General features: G+C 41.6%; 1 protein-coding gene across 1 annotated transcript in view; it reads left to right on the top strand.

Annotated features, from left to right (window-relative positions):
* The window catches only part of LOC127571847 (pinopsin-like), a 57,512-nt gene that overhangs the window by 8,963 nt on the left and 26,764 nt on the right, over window positions 1-21,785 (top strand). Inside the window, exon 2 of the mRNA XM_052018594.1 lies at window positions 250-578. Within this exon, the coding sequence (XP_051874554.1) occupies window positions 250-578 (329 nt within the window). The remainder of the gene's footprint in view (window positions 1-249; window positions 579-21,785) is intronic.

The following is a 21,785-nucleotide window of genomic DNA, read 5'->3' as shown; positions in this document are numbered from 1 at the left end:
TTATTTTCCAGAGAGAACAAGGGATCTTCATCATTGATATCTGGACACAAAGGAAATATATCCAAAATTATGTCTGCTTTAGAATGTTGTAAATATTCTGTCTAAATATTTCCTAATTCAACTGGATATTAATCAATTCTTATTAATGACTTTTTTGGTGAGAACTATTAATTTGAGTAATATCACATCTCATATATTTAAAATATTTTAATTTTGAACGTCTGAATATTTTATTGTTTATATTACCAGGCACTGTATCGCTAATATCTTTGGCTATACTTTCATACGACCGTTACATTACAATTACTGGGGTGACAGAAGCGGACAGAACAAACTACAGAAGTGCCTTTGCCGGAATTTCAATTTCTTGGATCTATTCATTAATATGGACAGTGCCACCTCTACTTGGATGGAGTAGCTATGGTCCTGAGGGACCAGGGACCACATGCTCTGTTAACTGGTATTCAAAAGACATTGCCAATGTATCTTACATTGTGTGTCTCTTCATCTTTTGTCTGGTCATTCCCTTTCTGGTGATAATCTACTGCTATGGAAAGATGCTGCTGGCAGTGAAGAAGGTAAATGGCATTGTGTGCTTTATTACCCAGGTTCATCAAGCCACCAAAGTGCCAGCGCTCTAGAATGGCCTAAGGCAGTGGTATGCTCAATAAAACATTGAAGTCTTGTTCCACAACACAAATGTTGATTCCTGTAGAAAAATTATCTAAACTTGGAGGAACCAATGAGCTGGTGAGAAATAAAAAAACATCTTTATGCAACAAGGTGAGATGAGAGTGACAAGTCTTAACATCAAGGCAGCATTTGCTTTGGGTTTTGAGAGTGTGGCTCTGGGAGCCTGGTGAAATTGAAGTCAATACTCCACTAGTTTGAGCCATACTTTGCACAAAGGAAGATAGTTGCGGTTGCTGGAGACCAATTACCTAAGCCCCAGAATATCCTGGCATGGTTTGCACAGGGCAGTGCTTTAGGCTCAACCACCCTTAGCTGCTTCATCAATGACTGTTCTTACATTAGAAGGGAATGTTTTCTTATGATTGCACCATGCTCAAATCTATTTTCAATTCCACAGAAAATAAAGCAGTTCATACCAGTCTAAGACCACGTTAGAAGCTAAGAAACTAGTCTCAGAATAAGAAGTCTGCCATTCAGGAGTGGAGTGAGGTTAAATGTTGGCACTGATAGATCTGTGAATTTTTTTTTTGAGTTCTCTAGCTAGAGGGTTCTCTAACTCAGCACATTCAAAGCTAAGATCCATGACTTTTTGGACTGTGAGGGAATTAGGGATATGGGGATTAGGTGGGAATGTGGAATTGAGGTAAATACTGACCTTGACAGCAATACTGATGTGTAACTGAATAAAAGGAGAGTGGTAAGTATTTGGAGTGTCTTCCCTTACTGGTGGAGGCAGTCTGGCTTTCAGAAGGAAATTGGATCGGTTCTTGAAGGAAAAAGAAATTGCAGAACTATCTGCATTCCCTTCAAGTTCTGGCCTATTTATATCAAAATATGAAATGTTCAATGATTTTACCAGGCAAGGGTTTGTATCTTTCAGACAGAGTGAGGAAATTGTGACTTTGTGCACAAGTCCAAAACTACGAGAAGCAAGTCAGCAAGCTATTCTCCCCATTTCTTGCTGTGGAAGTGTAATTATATTCTGGAGGACAGGTGAGTGGGTTTGACGACGAGATTGGTTAGTTTGACTGAGTGCGATTGTCAATCTGTGTGGATGAAGAAGCTATATACTGGCAGATCTCTTGAAGAAGAAAGTTTCCAAATGAGCTTTATGAAATAACACAAAGGAATATTTTACTAATTATATTTTTTATGTTGCAATTGGTGAAGTATTTTGAACTTCCCATCAACATGCTTATGTGACTTGAAAGAAGTTAATGAGAGGGCAGAATTTGGTACTTGAATCAACTTTATACAGCCAGCATAACCATTGTCAAGGTTCTGACATTGAAACACAGGAATTCTATTCGCAATCCACTAATGACCAGGAAAGCAATTAGGCAAACAATAACTGGCCTCATGCTAAAGCGACCCCACAGCTGACTAATTGATGGCATTTGACAGTTCTTGCACAGAGTCATTTGCCGCCGAGCTGCTTTGCTTTTTAAATGATTGGGTTTGTTTTCAAATATATTAGAAATTCAGGAGCAAAATTAAATTTTTTTTCACTTCCTAATGCCTGTGGAGACAGCATAAATGAAAATGAATGGCTGCATTTGCCATTTGCTTTGTTCCTAGAATCCAGTCATTAAAGTGCTGCTGGACCTTTCTATAAGAGAAGTAGTGAAGATTAAACTAACATATAATAAGTAAACTACCAAAATTCAATAATCTGACATGTTTGGGACTTTGGTGCCGGACTGGAAGATTTTCCAGAGTATTAGATGTTATTCCGGTTAATACCACAACGTGTTTTCTCATTCCCTTTTTTGAGATGTTATGCAGTATTCCCATTAAGTTTAAAGGTAATGTGGGAAAATGGACTATGGTATGTTTAAAGAGAGCCTGGAAACAGGGCCCCAGCAAGTTGGAAGAGAGTGTGGAAACTGTGGCCTGGTGAGTGGAAAGGGTTGCAGAACCAGGGTCTGGTGAGTGGAAAGGGGTGTGGGAACCAGAGCCCTGGCGAGTCAGAATGGAGTGCAAGTACCATGGTCCAGTGAGTGGAAAGGAGCACAGCAGACATAACCAGGTGAGCCAGATGCTAAACCGTCAGGATTTCTGAATGGTCAGATAGTGGACTATCAGAATTTTACTGGAAAATACCATGTTTTAGTACCATTAAGCAAGAGTCTGATGAGTATATGCACATTTTTTTAAGGCTAAGTATAAATGAAGATTAAATAGGGTCAAAAATGAAAAAAAAACAAGATGATGAAGGAACTCAGCAGGCCAGCCAGCATCTGTGGAGAAAAACAGACGGTTGGCGTTTTGGGTTAGGACCTTTCTTCAGGACTGAAGATAGGAAAAGGGGAAGCCCAATATATAGGCGGGAAAATAGAGCAGTGATAGGTGGACAAAAGAGGGGAGGTGGGGTGGGCACAAGGTGGTGATAGGTAGATGCAGGTTAGAGATAGTGATAGGCAGGTGCAGAGGAGGAGGGGAGAGCAGATCCACAAGGGGATGGGTCAAAGGTATGGAGGCAGGCAGCATGAGGGGAGAGGAGGAGAGGAAAAGGAGACAGGAAAAAAAATTGGCGAGGAGAAAAAAGAGAGGCCAGGAAAGGGAAGAAGAAGAGGCATGGTAGGGGTGGGGGGGTGCGAGGGGTTTGGTTTACTTCAAGTGGGAGAATTCGATGTTCATGCCACTGGGCTGTAAGGTCCCAAGATGGAAAATGAGGTGCTCTTCCTCCAGTTTGTGCTTGGACTTCTCTGGCAGTGGAGGAGGCCGAGGACTGACATATCCGTGATGGAGTGAAAAGGGGTGCTGAAGTGACTGGTAACGGGGAAATGCAGATCGCGGTTATGGATGGAGCATAGGTGTTCTATGAAACGGTCATCTAGTCTGCGTTTGGTCTTGGCCAATGTATAGGAGGCCATATTTGGAGCACCGAATGCAGTAGATGATATTAGGGGAGGTGCAAGTAAATCTCTGCCTCACCTGAAAGAATTATTGGGGTCGCTGGATGGAGGTGGTGTAGGGGCAGGTATTAAACATGGTGGAGGCAGTGGAAAGTCCCTGGGGTGGGAGCAGGATAGGTGGGGAGGGAGGAGTGAATTAGGGAGCCGCAGAGAGAGTGGTCCCTTCGAAAGGCTAAAAGGGGCGGGGAGTGGAAGTGCTTGGTGGTGGGGTCTCATTGGAGGTAGCAGACGTGGCAGAGGATAACGTGTTAGTTACGTAGGCTGATGGGATGAAATGTTAGGACAAAGGGTCCCTATCCCTGTTGGGTCTGGGAGGAGTGGGGGTGAGAGCAGAGGTGCAGGAAATGGCAGAGATGTGGGTGTGAGCCTGCCCCGCATCTCTGCCCACCCCACCTCCTCTCTTTTATCCACCTATCACTGCTTTGCTTTCCTCCCCCCCCCCCCCCCATATATTGGGCTTCCCCTTTTCCTATCTTCAGCCCTGAAGAAGGGTCCTGACCTGAAATGTTGACCGTCTGTTTTTCTCCACGAATGCTGCCTGGCTGCTGAGTTACTCCAGCATCTTGTTTTTTCATCTAGATTCCAGCATCTGCAGTCCTTTGTTTCTCTATTAAACAGGGTCACTTGGAATTTCCAGTAGGTAGGCAAGCAGGAGGAGCTGTAGAGGCGAAGGGTGGAGAATGGTGGTCTCTGTCAGACTTGGAGAAATCTCTGCTCCAAAGTAGCTCAGGAAACCTCATGAAAGTTCAGGGCCCAATTTATAAATACTTGCATCATCCATCTTGGAACAGAGGGTGCTATCTTCTCCAGGTTTCATTTGGAACTGCCATAATTTAACTATTGATGCTGAAATAAGCCCCAAACTTCTGAGCATTACACTGGAGACTTCCTCTGGGATTCAGACCAAATCTGCATCCCACTTGTTTCTAAGAAGCTTGCAAGTTTTTGAATAGGAGGCAAAGGAGAATTGTAAAATCATTTAAATTTACTGCTTTAATCGTAGTTAATATAATTTTGTAACTTTTTAAAAATGATTTACAACAATTTTCTTTTTTATCATTGTGAATGTAAGGACCATTTAAAAAAATTATCATCAATGACAGTCTTCATAGCTGGCAAAGACCCATTATCAATTTGCCAACTGTTGTTTGCCATGGAAAGTGGTACGGCATGGAAAAGGCCTTTGGCCCAACTTGTCCATGATGACCAAGATGCCTATTTACACTAATCCCATTTTCATCCATTTGCCCCATATCCTTCTCTTTCCTATCCATTCTCCTGTGTGAATATCTATTTAAATGCTCTATGTACCTGCCTCTGCTGCCACCTCTGGCAGTTTGTGTGAAAAACTTTCCCCTCAGGTCTCCTTAAAATATTTCTCTCAATTCTCTCAACTTAAACCTATGTCCTCTAGTTTTAGACTCTCCTACCGTATACCTATCTATGCCCCTCATAATTTTATAAACATCTATAAGGTCACCGATTCGGGCCAAGACCTTCTTGTGACACATTAAGAACATCACTAATGGAAAGGGAGCAGCCTTCCACCATCCAGAATGTAGCCACTCAGGACCAAATGCAACATTGCACTTGGACTTTTAAACCCATTTATATTGTAGTGAAACGTGAGGGGAGCTAGGGTGTTTACACTTCAAAAAATGTTAGTGTCCATTCTTGTTCAAAGTGTTGTAAAGTTGTATCCATTAGCACTGTTGCAAAGTGTTCTCATTCAGCGCACGAGCTATACTTGCCTTTCAATGAGAAGTCACACTGGTGTGGCTGTTGGTACTGTCTATGCTTCACCCAGGAAGGCTGCTAATCTAACACATCTCATGCGGAGTGCTCAAGTGTAGTATCTGTTTGAGTGACACTATCAACCTAAAGATTTTAGCCTTCTTTCTGCCAAACTCATAATCAAATAAAAGCAATTAATGTTTAAGGACAACCTAGAAAATCATCCCCAATTGATACTGCTAAACACTCTATCCACACACATCCTCTTCTGAAATTCATTTCATTGACTCCACTGCTGTTCAAGGATGAGCTTCTTGTCGGTGGCTTTTTCACAGGAGTTATAGGCAGGTGGTCACACCGGGGCCACGGGAGGCAGGCAAGTGGATCACAGACAGGAAGGGGAAGAGGCAGGTACTAGAGAGTACCCCTGTGGCTGTACCCCTTGAAAATAAGTGCTCCTGCTTGAGTACTGTTGGGGGAGACAGCCTACCTGGGGGAAGCAACAGTGGCAGTGCCTCTGGCACAGAGTCCGGCCCTTGTGGCTCAGAAGGGTAGGGAAAGAGAGAGGAGGGCAGTAGTGATAGGGTACTCGATAGTTAGGGGGTCAGACAGGCAATTCTGTGGAAGTGAGTGAGAATCCCGGATGGTATGTTGCCTCCCAGGTGCCAGGGTCCAGGATGTCTCTGATTGGGTCCACAGCATTCTTGAGCGGGAGGGAAAGCAGCCAGAAGTTGTGGTACATGTTGATACCAATGACATAGGTAGGAAGAGGGATGAGGTCCTGAAAAGTGAGTTTAGGGAGCTAGGCAGAAAGCTGAAAAACAGGACCTCAAGGGCAGCAAGCTCAGGATTGCTGCCAGTGCCACGTGATAGTAAAGGTAAGAATAGGAGGAGATGGCAGATGAATGCATGGCTGAGGAGTTGAAGGGGGCAAGGTTTTAGATTTTTGGATCATTGAGATCTCTTCTGGGGAAGGTGGGACCTGTACAGAGTGGATGGGTTACACCTGAACTTGAGGGGGACCAATATCCTTGCAGCCAGGTTTGCTAATGTGGTTCGGGAGGGTTTAAACTAGTTTGGAAGGGGGATGGGAACCGGAGGGATAGGTCAGTGGAAGAAGTGCATGGAGTAAAGTCAGATCTAACATATAGAGAGGCTTTGAGGAAGGAGAAGCAGAGTATAGGGTATAAAAGTAGTAAGGTGGATGGGCTAAAGTGCACTTACTTTAATGCAAGAAGTATCAGGAATAAGGGTGATGAACTGAGAGCTTCGATAAATACATAGAACTATGATATTGTGGCTCTTGCAGAGACTTGGCTGTCACCAGGGCAGGAATGGATACTGTATATTCCCCGATTTCAGTGTTTTAAAAGGGATAGGGAGGGGTGGGGGAGAAGAGGAGGAGGGGTGGCGTTACTGGTCAGGGATACTATTACAGCTGCAGAAAGGGTGGATAATGTAGAGGGATCCCCTCTAGAGTCCGTATGGGTGGAAGTTAGCAACAAGAAAGGAGCAGTTACTCTACTGGCAGTATTCAAGAGGCCCGCTGGTAGCAGCAAGGATACTGAGGAGCAGATTGGGAGGAAGATTTTGAAAAAGTGCAAAAATAACAGGGTTGTTATCATGGGAGACTTCAACTTCCCAAATATTGATTGGCACCTGCTTAGTACCAAAGGTTTAGATGGGGCAGAACACAGTATGTTGACAGGCCGACTGGAGGGAATGCCATATTAGATCTAGTATTAGGTAATGAACCAGGTCAGGTGACAGACCTCTCAGTGGGTGAGCATTTGGGGGACAGTGACCACCGCTCCCTAACCTTTAGCATTGTCATGGACAAGGATAGGAGCAAAGAGGGCAGGAAGATATTTAATTGGGGAAGGGCAAATTATGAGGCTTTAAGTCTAGAACTTGTGAGTGTAAATTGAGATGACATTTTTGAAGGGAAACGTGGTTATTGTTCAGGGATCTCTTGCAGGATGTTAGGGATAAATTTGTCCCGGTGAGGCAGAGAAAGAATGGTAGGGTGAAGGAACAAGAGATAAGAGAGGTGGAACATTAGTTAGGAGGAAGAAGGCAGCATACGTAAGGTATAGGCAGCAAGGATCAGATAGGGCTCTCGAGGAGTATAGGGTAGCAAGGAGGGAACTTAAGAAGGGGCTGAGGAGAGCAAGATGGGGACAATGAAAAGGCCTTGGAGACTAGGGTTAAGGAAAACCCCAAGGCATTTATGTGAAGAGCAGAAGGATGACGAGAGTAAAGGTAGGACCAATTCGAGACAAAGGTGGGAAGATGTGCCTGGAAGCTGTGGAAGTGGGTGAGGTCCTCAATGAATACTTCTCTTCAGTATTCACCAAGGAGAGGGGCATTGATGATGCTGAGGACAGTGTTGGTAAGGTTAATGTTCTAGAGCATGTGGATATCAAGAAAGAGGATGTGTTAGAGCTGTTAGAAAATATTAGGACAGATAAGTCCCCGGGGCCTGATGGAATATTCCCCAGGCTTCTCCACGAGGCGACGGAGGAGATTGCTGAACCGTTGGCTAGGATCTTTGAGTCCTCATTGCCCACGGGAATGGTACCAGAGGATTGGAGGGTGGCAAATGATGTCCCCTTATTCAAAAAAGGAAGTAGGGATAGTCCAGGGAATTGTAGGCCAGTGATCCTTACGTCTGTGGTGGGCAAGCTGTTGGAAAGGATTCTTAGAGATAGGATCTATGGGCATTTAAAGAATCATGGTCTGATCAGGGACAGTCAGCGTGGCTTTGTGAAGGGAAGATCATGTCTCACAAGCCTGATAGTGTTCTTTGAGGAGGTGACCAGGAAGATTGATGAGGGTAGTGCAGTAGATATGGTCTATGTGGATTTTAGTAAGGTGTTTGACAAGGTTCCACGTGGTAGGCTTCTTCAGAAGGTCAGAGGCCATGGTCTCCAGGGCAGCTTGGCCGCCGTGTGGATTCAGAATTGGCTTGGCTGTAGAAAGCAGAGGGTTATGGAGGGAGTGCATTCAGATTGGAGGGCTGTGACTAGTATGTCCCACAAGGATCGGTTCTGGGACCTCTGCTTTTCGTGATTTTTTACTAATGACTTAGATGAGGGGGTAGAAGGGTGGGTTGGCTGGCAAGTTTGCAGACAACACAAAGGTTGGTGGTGTTGTGGATAGTGTGGAGGATTGTCGAAGATTGCAGAGAGACATGGATAGGAAGCAGAGCTGGGCTGAGAGGTGGCAGATGGAGTTCAATCCGGAGACGTGTGAGGTGGTACACTTTGGAAGGACAAATTCCAGGGCGGAGTACAAAGTTAATGGCAGGATTCTGGGTAGTGTGGAGGAGCAGGGGGATCTGGGGGTTCATATCCACAGATCCCTGAAAGTTGCCTCACAGGTGGATAGGGTAGTTAAGAAAGCTTATGGGATGTTAGCATTCATAAGTCGTGGGATCAAGTTTAAGAGCCACAAGGTAATGATGCAGCTCTGCAAAACTCTGGTTAGGCCACACTTAAAGTACTGTGTCCAGTTCTGGTCACCTCATTATAGGAAGGATGTGGAAGTGTTGGAAAGGGTGCAGAAGAGATTTACCAGGATGCTGCCTGGTTTAGAGAGTATGCATTATGAGGAGAGACTAAGGGAACTAGGGCTTTAATCTTTGGAGAGAAGGAGGATGAGAGGAGACATGATAGAGGTGTACAAAATATTAAGAGGAATAGATAGAGTGGACAGCCAGCACCTCTTTCGCAGGGCACCGATGCGCAATACAAGAGGGCATGGCTTTAAAGTAATGGGTGGGAAGTTCAAGGGAGATATCAGAGGAAAGTTTTTTACCCAGAGAGTGGTTGGTGAATGGAATGCGCTGCCTGGGGTGGTGGTGGAGGCTGATACATTGGTCAAATTCAAGAGGTTGCTAGATAAGCACATGGAGGAATTTTAAATAAAGGGATATGTGGGAGGAAGGGGTTAGATAGTCTTAGGCGAGGTTTAAAGGTCGGCACGACATTGTGGGCCGAAGGGCCTGTATTGTGCTGTACTGTTCTATGATTCTATGACAACTGGGTGATTATAATGATCCAGATACAAACTTGAATGAAAATTTTTTCCTTCAAATTTCTATTCAAACCTATTTGAGTGCCAATGAAATGTAAAGCTGATAAGAATCAGCACAATAGGCAAAGTTTTAGAATATAATTTTTCATGTCAGCGTTAACTCAGTAGGTAACACTGTTCAGATATTTGTGGTTTCAAGTCCAGCTTCAGTGACAAGCACATAAACTAGGCTGACATATTCCCCCTCCTCCACCACACACACACACACAATCATCATCAGTACTAAGGGAGTGCTGCACTGTTAGAAGTACAGCTGTCAAATGAGACCCAAAGCAAAGAAAAAAAATCCTTGGCATTATATTGAAATAGAATAGAGTAAGCCCAGGTGTCCTGGCCAATATTTATACCATTATACTCAAAATCAAACATACTGATCATTTTGTTGAAATTAAATGTCATATTTCTAGCAATACAATATGGCAACATAGCACTTGGGGATTCCTATGTAAATACAGATCTTTTATTTAATAATGACCCACAATCCCAGATTTATTCCCTGGTGATAAAGTTACTCTTTGTTTCAAATGCTTAGTTGTGTTGATCTTTTAAAAAAATCATATACAACTATTTAAGCATATGTCAGACAGTGGGTATTTCATTTACAGCAGTGATGTTTCAGATGCAGCATAGTCTTCCGGACATTTTGTAGAGATGCTTTAAAGTAATCCAATTGTTGTTGAAATCATTGGCTTATTAATGAGTAACTTTCCATATTTCCGTGACTAGAAGTCAGGCCAAGAACTATAAATGGAACATAAAGTTTGCCTTTTGTCTGAGCATCCTACGTTGACTGGACAGATTAAAGACTTGGCATTTACAGTCTTTGATCTTTGTTTGGCCTAGAGTATTATGAATATTAGTGCACAGACAGATGTATGAGAAAAAGGAAGGTATTCTTTTGATTAAAAGCTTACTGGCCATTTACTTCAAATTCCCTGCTTGATTTGTCTGTCTGTGGGCATGTGGCTATGGCATAACTTGATTTCTCAACTGAAAATGCATTGTGGAAATAGCTGCTTACACAAGTTGAGGAAGTATTTGAACTGATATTGCGTGACTTCTGTGTACATCAGTAGGATGTTGATGATGCTTGGAAATTAAATCTGCAGAGATTCCTCAAAGATAATGAATGATTGATGAAATCTACTAAAGCATAAATATATATTATGCTTTTCTGTGAGGCTTTAAACCAAATGCCCGCTCAGGTGGAGGTAATCCAATAGGACTATTTGAACAGGATGTGAATTTGTTGTATTGTCTTGGACAATATTTAACCCTTAAACAGTCCTTTTAAAAAAAAATGACTGTTTTATGTTGTTTTGTTTCCCGTTGTGGAAGATTGCTGTGCCCACATTTGCTGTAATATTTCTTACATTGTAACCATAACTTCATTTCATAAGTACTTCACCAGCAAACTTCATTAAATGGATACCCTGAAGTCATCCCATGTTTTATATAAATGTTGTTATTTAAACAGAACATTGCATATTTAATAAAGGAATGGTAGATGCGTCACCAGTGTAGGACTAGTAGCTCGAGAGGTTTGATGGGAATACTGGAAGACACTGAAGGGTTGTTTATCAAAAGATATCTATTTGAGATTTCCAAGTGCAGAAAACTATAATTTTGGTGCAATCTGGGTGAAATAAGACCACTCAACCTAATTAATATTAGCTAAATCCTTCCACAGAAAATAAATATTACTTTAATTACTTCAAATTTGTAGTTTAAGATCTCATGTTTCAAGACTATGTTTATTACTACAAAGTATAGCTTTAATTAAAAACTTAATAATTCAATTTTGTTTCATTCCTTCTATTGGTTTTAACTGGTTAATTCATTTTGCGAGACACCAGGACATACAAGTTATCGTTACTTTTTCCAGAGTACTAGTCTGGCAGTAAGGTTTGCGCTTTGGTGGTCAACTCTTAGTTTGATATCATCTGGTGTTGCTCTGGAGTCCCAGAATGCCATAGTACTCTGCTGTAGTTGCTGCAGATGAGAGGAAAGTATGAGGTTATTCACTTTGGAAAGAAAGCATGGAAAACAAATTATTATTTAAATTGTATGAGACCATAAAATACTGTGGTACAAAGGGTCCAGGAGCTAGTGCATGAAATACCAAGGGTTGGTACATAGGTACAGCAAGTAATTAGGAAGGTTAAAGGGTTATTGGCCTTTATCATAAGGATAAGTGTCATTGAAACAGTTTTGGGTCTCCTTATTTATGCAAAGGATATCCTTGCATAGGAGTCAATGTGGAGAAGGATCAGTAGGTCAGTTCCTGGGATGACAGGGTTGATCTATGAAGATGAGTTTCAATAGGTGAGCTGATACTCAGGCGTTAAGGAGATTGACAGGATGAATGCCGAGAGGATTTTTCCTTTATGATGGTAGATATTTCCTTTATGATGGTATCTCATGGAGTCAAAGTTATACGGCACAGAAACTGACCCTTCGGCTTAACTCATCCATGCCAACCAAGGTGTCCTCCTGAGCTAGTATTTGAAAATCACATTAATGTGCATTAACTAATTTTGTGCATGTTCTGAGTGATCCATATCTCAGTCAGTAATATCATATGCTTATTGTTCTACATTTTCTTGTTCAGTAGACCTGTTTCTCCAGTGCCAATCTTACCAAATGGCATCAGCAATACTTCAAATTCCAAAATTTGTCAGTCATAAGATTTGTAACTATATTTGGCTGAATAATGATAGAGTCTGTTCAGACACCAAAGAGTCAGAGTCAAACAGTATGGAAACAAGCCCTCCAGTCCAACTGGTCCATGCTGACCAAGATTCTCATTTAAGCTAGCCCCATACGTCCATGTTTGGCCCATATCCCTTTAAACCTTTCCCATCCATGTACCTGTCCAAGTACTTTTGAAATGTCGTTAATGTATCTGCCTCAATCACTTCCTCTGGCAGCTCATTCCATATACTGACCACTCTTTGGGTGAAAAAGTTGCCTCTCAGGTTCATATTAAATCCCTCCCTTTGCACCTTAAACTTATGCTCTCTAGTTCTTGATTCCCCAACCCTGGGGAAAAAAAAATCTGTGTGCATTCTATCTATGCCCCTAATAATTTTATATACCTCGATAAGATCAGCCTTCATTTTCCAATGCTCTAATGAGAAAAGGCTCAACCTCTCTCCATAACTCAGTCCCTTAAGTCCTGGCAACATCCTCATAAATCTCCTCTGCACTCTTTCCAGTTTAATGGCATCTTTCCCATAGAGTGATGAAAACTGAAGACAATATTCCAAATGCAGCCTCGTCAATGTCTTGGGCAACAGCAGCATAACATCCCAACTTCTATACTCAATGCCCTGACCGATGAAGGACAAAACCCAACTTTTACCAATGTTGAAGAATAACAATATTATTTATAAGACCCAACCTCAATAAACATGCATTCAGACTGCTGCACACTACACACAGCTTACTCTACACATTGCTCAGACTAAAGACTGACCCTCCTTGTACCTTCAATGCTTTGCTGCAACCAAAACTGCCCTCCTATTGGCAATTGTCTCAAGCTAACACTCTTCTTCATAGCCTTGCAAAAAGCATCTCCCAGACACTGCAAGCATCCACGGGGACCAGGTCACCTTCATTCACAACTTCCCAACTTTTAAGATTATTCCAGGCTGCCACTGCTGATCTCTGCTACATCTCATAATTGATTGTGCACTGCTGCATTTGGGAGATCACCTTAAATCCATACTCAAGAAAAGATTTCATCCATTGTTCCTTCAGCTCATAGGAACAGGCAGAATGGGTATGGGCATTTGCCTACATTGCAGGCATTCATTGATTGTACATGTGTCCTGCTAGGAACACTTGACTCTGACCCCAGATGGCTCTGTAAGTTTAACAAATTTAGCCAACACCTCCGTACTAGAAGGGAAGACACATTTTTTTTTGAAAAGGAAAATTGCCTGCCTATGTTCTGACCTGTATCCTGAAAAGATTTCTTCTCCTCAGTAGTGGAAGGTTGAGAGTGGCAGACTATTGCAAAGAGCTTCAAGAAATTCTCCTGGTAAGTGTTGGTGGGTACTGCCAATTATCTTGGTCAACAACCATCTTCAGAGAAGGGATTGAGTGGGATGCTAAGCAAACTGTCCCTGATTGTGAATATAATGTTTGCAACTCTAGTCTCTATGCACCTGCCCCACCTTTTGAAGTAAGGACATCCCTCCGGCAGGTAATGGGATCTACAAAAATTTTGGGATTCCTTAAATAAACCTAGGAGCTCTTTTCCTGCCCTCAGTAATCTCCGGTGCAGTCAAGGAAAAGTAAACTCTCCAGTAACTGATAGCATGCTGATGGTACCTGGCTAAGTCTTTAAGAGCTGGCAGATGAGCCTTCAACTGTTGTGTCTTAAGTACAGGCAGCAGCAAGAAATTTGCCCATTAACACCTGCTCTTCCTGAAATAACATAACATTACACAAGTCATTCCAACAATGCTGTTTTTTCAAATGCAATTAGTGAATTTTTAAGGAGCTATGCAACAATATTTTATCACTGAGAAAACAGTGCAGGTAAACTTCTAGACAAATATGTTGCTTATTTTTCATCCCAATGTTACTGCAAATCATTACTTCAAAGGTATCTTTATCTAAAGGTAAATTATAAATCATGTTTATCTGAAGATAGCTCTAAATGATTTGCAATTATTTTGGTTTGAGTCATATCCCCAATGATGAGATTGACATTTTAACTGCAAGTGGTTCTTTTCTAACTCACAAAAATTACATCCTGAAACAGTGAAACAGGGCCAGAAATAAGTTTGATAAGAGGGTAAATGACGCTTTCCATGAACTGAAGTATGAACAATATCAAGCTTAAGTAATGTTATGCCGAGATCCCAAATGTGCCAGGAAGTCACATTCATTTCACATGCTGTCAAGGGCTATATTTTCCTGCCAGCAATCTGGGTGATTATTGTCAGTTTCAAGTAATGGACCCAAGATTATTTCAAGTGAGGAGGAATGATGTAGCATTAAATTGTACAGTGTGAGTTGTCAACATACAGTATTTGTAAAGAGTCAATGAAGAATTGTTATAATAGGAGAGAAGTTGCACTAAAATCATTGAAGTTATTGTCAGCTAATAAAGGATAACTTCCAAAAACAGACATTCAGGCACATGATTTAATCCTATCCTATAAACCCAGTCAGGAATAAAAACAGCATATGCTAGAAACACTCAGCAGCTTGGGCAGCATCTGTGGCGGAGTTAATATTTCAGGTTGAAGACCCCTCTGACATTAGTTCTTTCTTTTTCCACTAAGTGTTTCCAGCATATTCTGTTTTTATTTCAGATTTCCAAAATCTGTAGTGTTTTTCCCCTATTTTCAACACAGGCAACATATCAGCAAGTTATAATCAGCCAGATCTTCTATTGGTGGTGGATTCAAGTACATGGATTGTTCATGGGCTCCTAGCTTATGAACAAAGTCCAGTGTGGTACTCCGCAGGGCCCCTCCTAGTGCAAGTGACTGGTTGAGCTCTCAAAATATGCAGGCTCTCAATGCAATGTGGCCTAAATATTAGTGGCTGTCAATGCTGTCACTGAGATTGAATGTATGTCAATCTTTATGACATTGACAAACTCTTCAAATTTCCTGAGTGTTTTGCAAAGTAATGTATCTTTTTCAAAAAAATTAGAATTCTGTTCTCAAGATCTTTTTAAAAAAAAACAAGTAAATGCATTTAAATTAACTGAATTAAATCAATGTTAAAGAAGCCTGAGAGTTCCTTGTGATCTCGCAGTCCAAGGAACTGCCACCTGAACTATCCTCATCTGCATTCTGGAGATGCTGGTGCTAGCTGATGTTGCAGTGACCATTATTACCCCATGGGGCTTAAAATACTGAAGACCACAATATCCTCATATAAATCACATCCCATCCCACTTCCTCCTTATTCCACCCCCCCTTTTGACATGCAAGCTGCAGATGGTATAAGCAAACACCTTTTAAATAGTCCCCTCCCCAGTCGTAAGCTTGCCTCTGTGTCTTTTTCAGTTCAGACAGTTAGGAACAGAAACCTGATGAGGATCTGGAAAAAGGAATGATGGGGAAGGAGAACATTACTCAATTCCACAGTTTGCAGGCCCAGCTCAGATACTGATCTTGTCATTTTGAGAATAGCTTAGAAATGGGATCTGCCTGTGAAAAGTCACTGGGGCAGCCGAGGCAGGGGACAGGAATAGCTCGGGGCAGCTCCCTGAATTGCAAGATCACACAGGTCATCCAGTGCAAAGGGCTGAGATGATGGGAAAGCCTACAAAAAATGCTGATGTGTATCTACTGTGAAATAATTGGAACACCAATATACAGCAATGATGAATTCCTGTAGCAGTTTGGCACAAGGCTTTGAAGTGATGGAAAAGTCCATTTGCACTCTTTATTTGTGGACCTAGCCATCCTACTCGTTGGTGCTGCTGTGGAAACTCAGACGACTGTTACACAAGATGAAGAGTATTTGCCACCATACCTCAAGATTACAGCATTTAAAAACAGCCGTAGAGTGGCAGTCCTACACAGATGATGAGAAAGGATTTGGGACTATCCCAGAAAGGTCAGTGGCTCCATGCAGCAAGAATCTGCTTTCCTCAACCAGGAAGGAAGGGTTTTCCCTCTGACTCTTGTCATTCCATCAGGGTAGTTTGTCATTTTGAAATGTGCACTCAATAACATTCAGTGACTCTGCCATCATAGTTAAGCCTGGTGTTCTCTGGTGAGGGAAAATGAAAAATAATAACCTCTTCATGCAGAGATTCTAATTCACTTCCCTTGTGCAATAGTGAATGACAAGCTGTAAGACATTCCAAAATGGAAGGACATATAAAAGATCCTTTCCACAATCACTTTGATGCCCATTGGTATCCTATTCCTTACCATGATCTGTGTCTACAACAGGTGTATATAATGACAATTATATACATTGTCTGAAATGTATAAAATTGTCCTTGTACACCTTGCAGACAATGTATATAATGTCTGCACTGTGGTTTCAGTTGGAGAATTGGTCCCTGAACTCCCTAAGTGAATGCAGCAATTAATGGCCGGCCTTTCGGGGAAAAAAACGTTTACATGTATTTACACTGAGGATGCCAAACATTTCTAAATGAAAGAAAACAGGTTGAAAAGTGTACTACCAACATTAGCAAAAAAACCATACTTTTAATGAGGACTATTTATATGCCAGTACTTTACAAATGGGGGCTGGCAGTAAGACACCTTTAAAACAATTCTTAAATAATATATCAATGTATCTCAATAATCAATGCACCAAAACGTTTTGTTCACAGTTCTACCTTGAAGACACAGATAATTGCTCTTTTACGTGCTCAGTGTCATACAGTGCACCAAGTCCGCACCAAGTCCACACCAACCATCATGTGCCCATCTACACTATTCTACACTAATTCCATTTTTAAAATTCTCGCTACATCCTCATCAACTTAAGTTTTCACTCTGTTACACAAACTATGGGCAATTTAAAGTGGCCTATTAACCTACTAGTCCATGTCTTTGGGATGGGGGAGGAAAACAGAGCATCCAGGGGAAATCCACATGGTCAGAGGGAGAACGTGCAAACTTTACACAGAAAGCACTGGAGGTTGGGATCAAACCCAGGTCGCTAGGGCTGAGGCAGCAGCTCTACTGGCCGCACCATTGTGCCACCCCAAGGTTTATGCTTAGTTCTGTTCAGATGAATCCCAGTCACCCACTGGACCAAATTCAATAGCTTCTTAAATTCATTAAGACATTTTGTACCTTGTCCTTATTGCTGTTTTATTGGACTCAACAGTTTGACATTATATGCTCTGGTGACCTATCGTATTAATAAAGTGTGATATAGCTTTCACTTCTGGAAGGAGTTAAGAATGCTTAAGCATTCACAAAACTGAGTTTCAGCTGTCTTTGGAGTGCATTTAGTCCATGAATGCTTTGGGGGTTGATAGAACAGTGTGATATTCTTTAAACTGAACAGAACATTGTTCCAGTCAGTTGATATGCTGAGAAGTAGTCAGATGCACAGCAGCAATTCAAATGGGCATCTGCAGGAGGGAACTTAAAATCAAATATGGCTTTTAAATCAAAACTTCTTGTTTATTTATACAGTACCTGGTGAATTTTTCATGTGCAGTATTATTGCTTTCTTTGCAATATTAGAGGTACTAAGGCTTTAATTGCATTGGCAGAATGCTCTAATTAAAGCCTTGAATGAAATCCATCAAATAACTCAAATTTCTAAGACATGTAAGATAAATAACAGTAGAAATTAAAATATTGAAAGCTGTAATACCTCACAAAAACCTGCTGTTAATATGATCTATGAAATAGGTTTTGGAGATTAAATTTAGTTCTTAAAGGGCTCAGAGCACAAAACTCCTGTGACTTAGTAAGTTACCAATATATGGCCAGTATAATTGAGAAACTAAAAGGATGCCAGAGGAGTGACTGGGTAAAATTCATTGTGGCAAGTTAGAGAAGCTTCTAATAAAGTTCTGTAGTCGGGATGTATTACTCCCGTTGGCAAGAATGAGGCGTGTCCACCTCGTGGAGAAGCTGTACCACATCCAGAATTAACATTACTCATATTAAATGAAGAGAGAAATTAAACAATTTTACTTAAAATAACATGCAGTGAGATAATTTCAACAAAACCTTGTTGTGTCATTTTCACTGTTCTTGCTTGTCATTCATAAAGTTCTTGCAAGTTTTAACTTCCAGTGATTGTTAAATTCAAATCTTACCCACAACAGTACCATAAGGCACTTAAAATTAACCTACCAGGCATTACCAAAAATAGTTACCATGCCAAAAAAGGAGATATTAAAAGAGTATAAGAATTTTAAATATGAGACATTTTGGCAGATTCCAAAAAGGACAGGGGCGCTAATGGTTAAGAGGGAATAGATAAGGGTAATATTTGGGCAGCAGAGTTAAGGATGGATGGTGTTAACAATAGATAATAACAGACTAACAAGTAGAGCTTTGTAGTACTTAAATTTGGAGGACAAACAATACAGATCAAACAGGAGAACTTAACAACAACATCCACTTTCAGGGTCAAAGCATGGTTGAGGGTTTAGCAATTGATGGTCTGGGGCAAAGAGGAAATATGGGAGAGAGGGAAGTTGGGGGGTAGGGGAGGGGGTAGACTTTGAGAGGCTTTGAGTCTTTGGAACTCATCCTAAGCTTGAATCGTTTGGTGAGGTTTTAAACAGTTTTATTGAGCACAAGATGGCAGCTAGGGGTAGGGGAGCTGAGAAGGGTGGGGAGTTAGTGGTAAATCTGGGGACAGTGGACTTCCCTGTGCTCAGTGTTGAGGCACAGGAAATCGCAACTCATTCAAGAATGGCAGTCAGTCTGACTACAAGATAAACTGGTACAATTGATAATGGTGATAAAGAGATGCAGCTGAAGAAGACCAGGATTCATGTGTAATTCTTACTGGAATAAAACCATGCAGATAGCTTAACCTGAAGACCCTTAAACACAATGATTCATGTCTGTGCCTTACCACAGTGGCTGAAAATGGGAAGAAGCAAAATAAAGCAGAGACTCATGTTTTGTCCCAAGTGATTCTGATAAGTATGTAATATAGTCATGGCTATTCTACCCACTGAGTCTGTACCGGCTCTTTCGAAGAGCAAACTAGTTAGTTCTACTCTGGGCTATTGCCATGCCAATGCCACCCTTCTCCCTCCAACCTCCACACCTGCCCTGTTTTTTTCTCTTTCATATATTTCCCCAGCTGATGTTTGCAGACCGCTGGAGTAGCTATATCAATTACCCTGTCTAGTCAACTTTGAACCAAGCCTTGCATAAAAATGTATTCCTTCACATTTCCTTTATTTTGCCAATCACCTGAAATGTTTCTCTCTGTTTAACCGTACTCCTGGACTTTTCTTTATTTACTCTATCTAAATTCTTCATGATTTTAAACATCCATACCAGATCACAGCACAGTTTTTTTTTACTTTAAGAATAACCTCAGCTTCCTAATTCTTCCCTTATTTCTGTAATTCCTTTCCCCCCAGAACCATTCTAGTAAATCTCTTCTATACTCTTTCCAAAGCCTTCATGAACTTCCTGAAGTGTTATACCCAGAGGACAGAAAACTAGAGCTGTTCGCACGTTAAAAGTCATTATCTGTTGCAGATTGGCATCTGTATCTTGACAGACAGGTTGCAACTGGGCAGAAATTATGTCTCCAGTGGGAAGCAGGAAGAAGTAGGGTGTTCTGATTACGCCAATGACAGCACACATGATACAATCTTCAGCGACACATATCAGATCAAAAATTTATTTTATAGATAATTAACTATGTAGCAAAAACCAATCTGTGTTTGGACACGGGTTTCTTTCAAACATAGGTATTTCTTACGTATGTTTTTACTAGCAAAGAAACTCTACCATTGCTCACTGTTCCCATCACCCCACCACAACACCTTGGAACATATTCAGCTCATTCCCATGTTACTGCAGATACAAAGTTTTACAATTAACCAAGTCTAGGAGCACAGAGATAGAACATAGAACATTACAGCACAGTACAGGCCCTTTGGCCCACAATGTTGTGCTGACATTTTATCCTGCTCTAATATCTATCCAACCCTTCCCTCCCACATACCCCTCCATTTTCCCATCATTCATGTGGCCATCTAAAAGTCTCTTAAATGTCCCTAATGTACCTGCCTCCACCACCTCCGCCAGCAGTGTGTTCCACGCACCCACCACTCTGTATAAAAAAAACTTACTTCTGACATCTCCCCTGTACCTTCTTCCAGTCACCTTAAAATGATGCCCCCTTGTGTTAGCTATTTTTACCCTGGGATAGAGTCTCTGACTGTCCACTCATTCTATGATTCTGATCTGTTGTACACCTCTATCAAATCACCTCACATCCCCCTTTGCTCCAAAGTGAAAAGCCTTAGCTCGCTCAACCTCTCCTCATAAGATATGCTCTCCAATCCAGGCAGCATCCTGGTAAATCTCCTCGGCACCCTCTCTAAAGCTTCCACATCCTTCCTATAATGAGGTGACCAGAACTGAACACAATAGTCCAAGTGTGGTCTAACTAGAGTTTTATAGAGCTACAACATTACCTGGTGGCTTTTGAACTCACTACCCCAACTAATAAAGGCCAACTCACCATACATCTTCTTAACAACCCTATCAACCTGCGTGGAAACTTTGAGGGATCTATGGACGTGGACCCCAAGATCCCACTGCTAAGAGTCCTGCCATTAACCTTGTATTCTGCCTTCAAATTCGATCTTCCAAAACTTCATACTTTTCCAGGTTGGATTCACAACCCAGGGATCAAAATGTCCATTTTCTTAAGTCTACACAACTTAGCTTCTCTTAAGGCAAAATTTTCATGAAATGAGTCATTGGGAAGATAAAATGAGTTAAAATTAAGTTCACTGATCACAACACAAGAACAAAGCTAATGTATTATCAGCTGATCTTCCACATATAAATACAAAAGGCCTCATTGGTGAATGGAATTCTGACGCATTGCTGAGAGTGTAGTGATCAAAACATAGTGTGCTTGAAACACAGCCTTCAATATGAATCTGAAGGCTTCTTCTGAGTAGGGGGATAGTGGGGTAGCATGAGCATGGTGGATTTTTTAAAAATTCACGTGCAGGACGTGGTGCTGCTGCTAGGGCCAGTATTTATTCTCCATCCCTAATTAACCTTGAGAAAGTGGAGGTGAGCTACCATCTTGATCACAGCAGTTCACATTGTGAAGGACAGTCCAGGTTGTGAGGAAATGTCCATGTTGTGAAGGTGCTCCCAGACTGCTGTTGGGTAGGAATTTAGATCCAGTAAAGGTGAAATAATGCTGATAAGCCAGAAGGAAGTGCAGGTTGGAGGGTGACGTGCAGGGAATAGTGTTACCATCTACTTTTTGCCGTTTTCCTTCCAGGGGTAAATCTCAAGACAGAGGGTCAAAGAGGGATGCAACACAGGAACAGGTTTTTCAGCCAAACAAGACCACAATGCCCATCAAGCACTCATTTATACTAATCCTACTTCATTCTCCCAATATTGCCCTCAACTGTCCACAGATTCGACTTGAACATGTAACGTAACAGCACAGTATAGGCCCTTCAACCCACGATATTGTGCCTAGATTTTAACCTACTCTGAGATCAATCTAACCATTCCCTCCTGTTGTGTGAAATGGTTCTTTTCGGTCTTAAGGATCAAGGACTCTGGACATGAGCTTTGGATATCAAAACTAATCACAAAGGCAAATGCGGGGACAGAATGGATGGGAACAGACACACACATACGCGCAGGA

This window comes from Pristis pectinata, chromosome 6 (assembly GCF_009764475.1).
Source record: "Pristis pectinata isolate sPriPec2 chromosome 6, sPriPec2.1.pri, whole genome shotgun sequence".
NCBI classification, from domain to species: domain Eukaryota; kingdom Metazoa; phylum Chordata; class Chondrichthyes; order Rhinopristiformes; family Pristidae; genus Pristis; species Pristis pectinata.
This window is presented reverse-complemented; position numbering and strand designations above follow the sequence as displayed.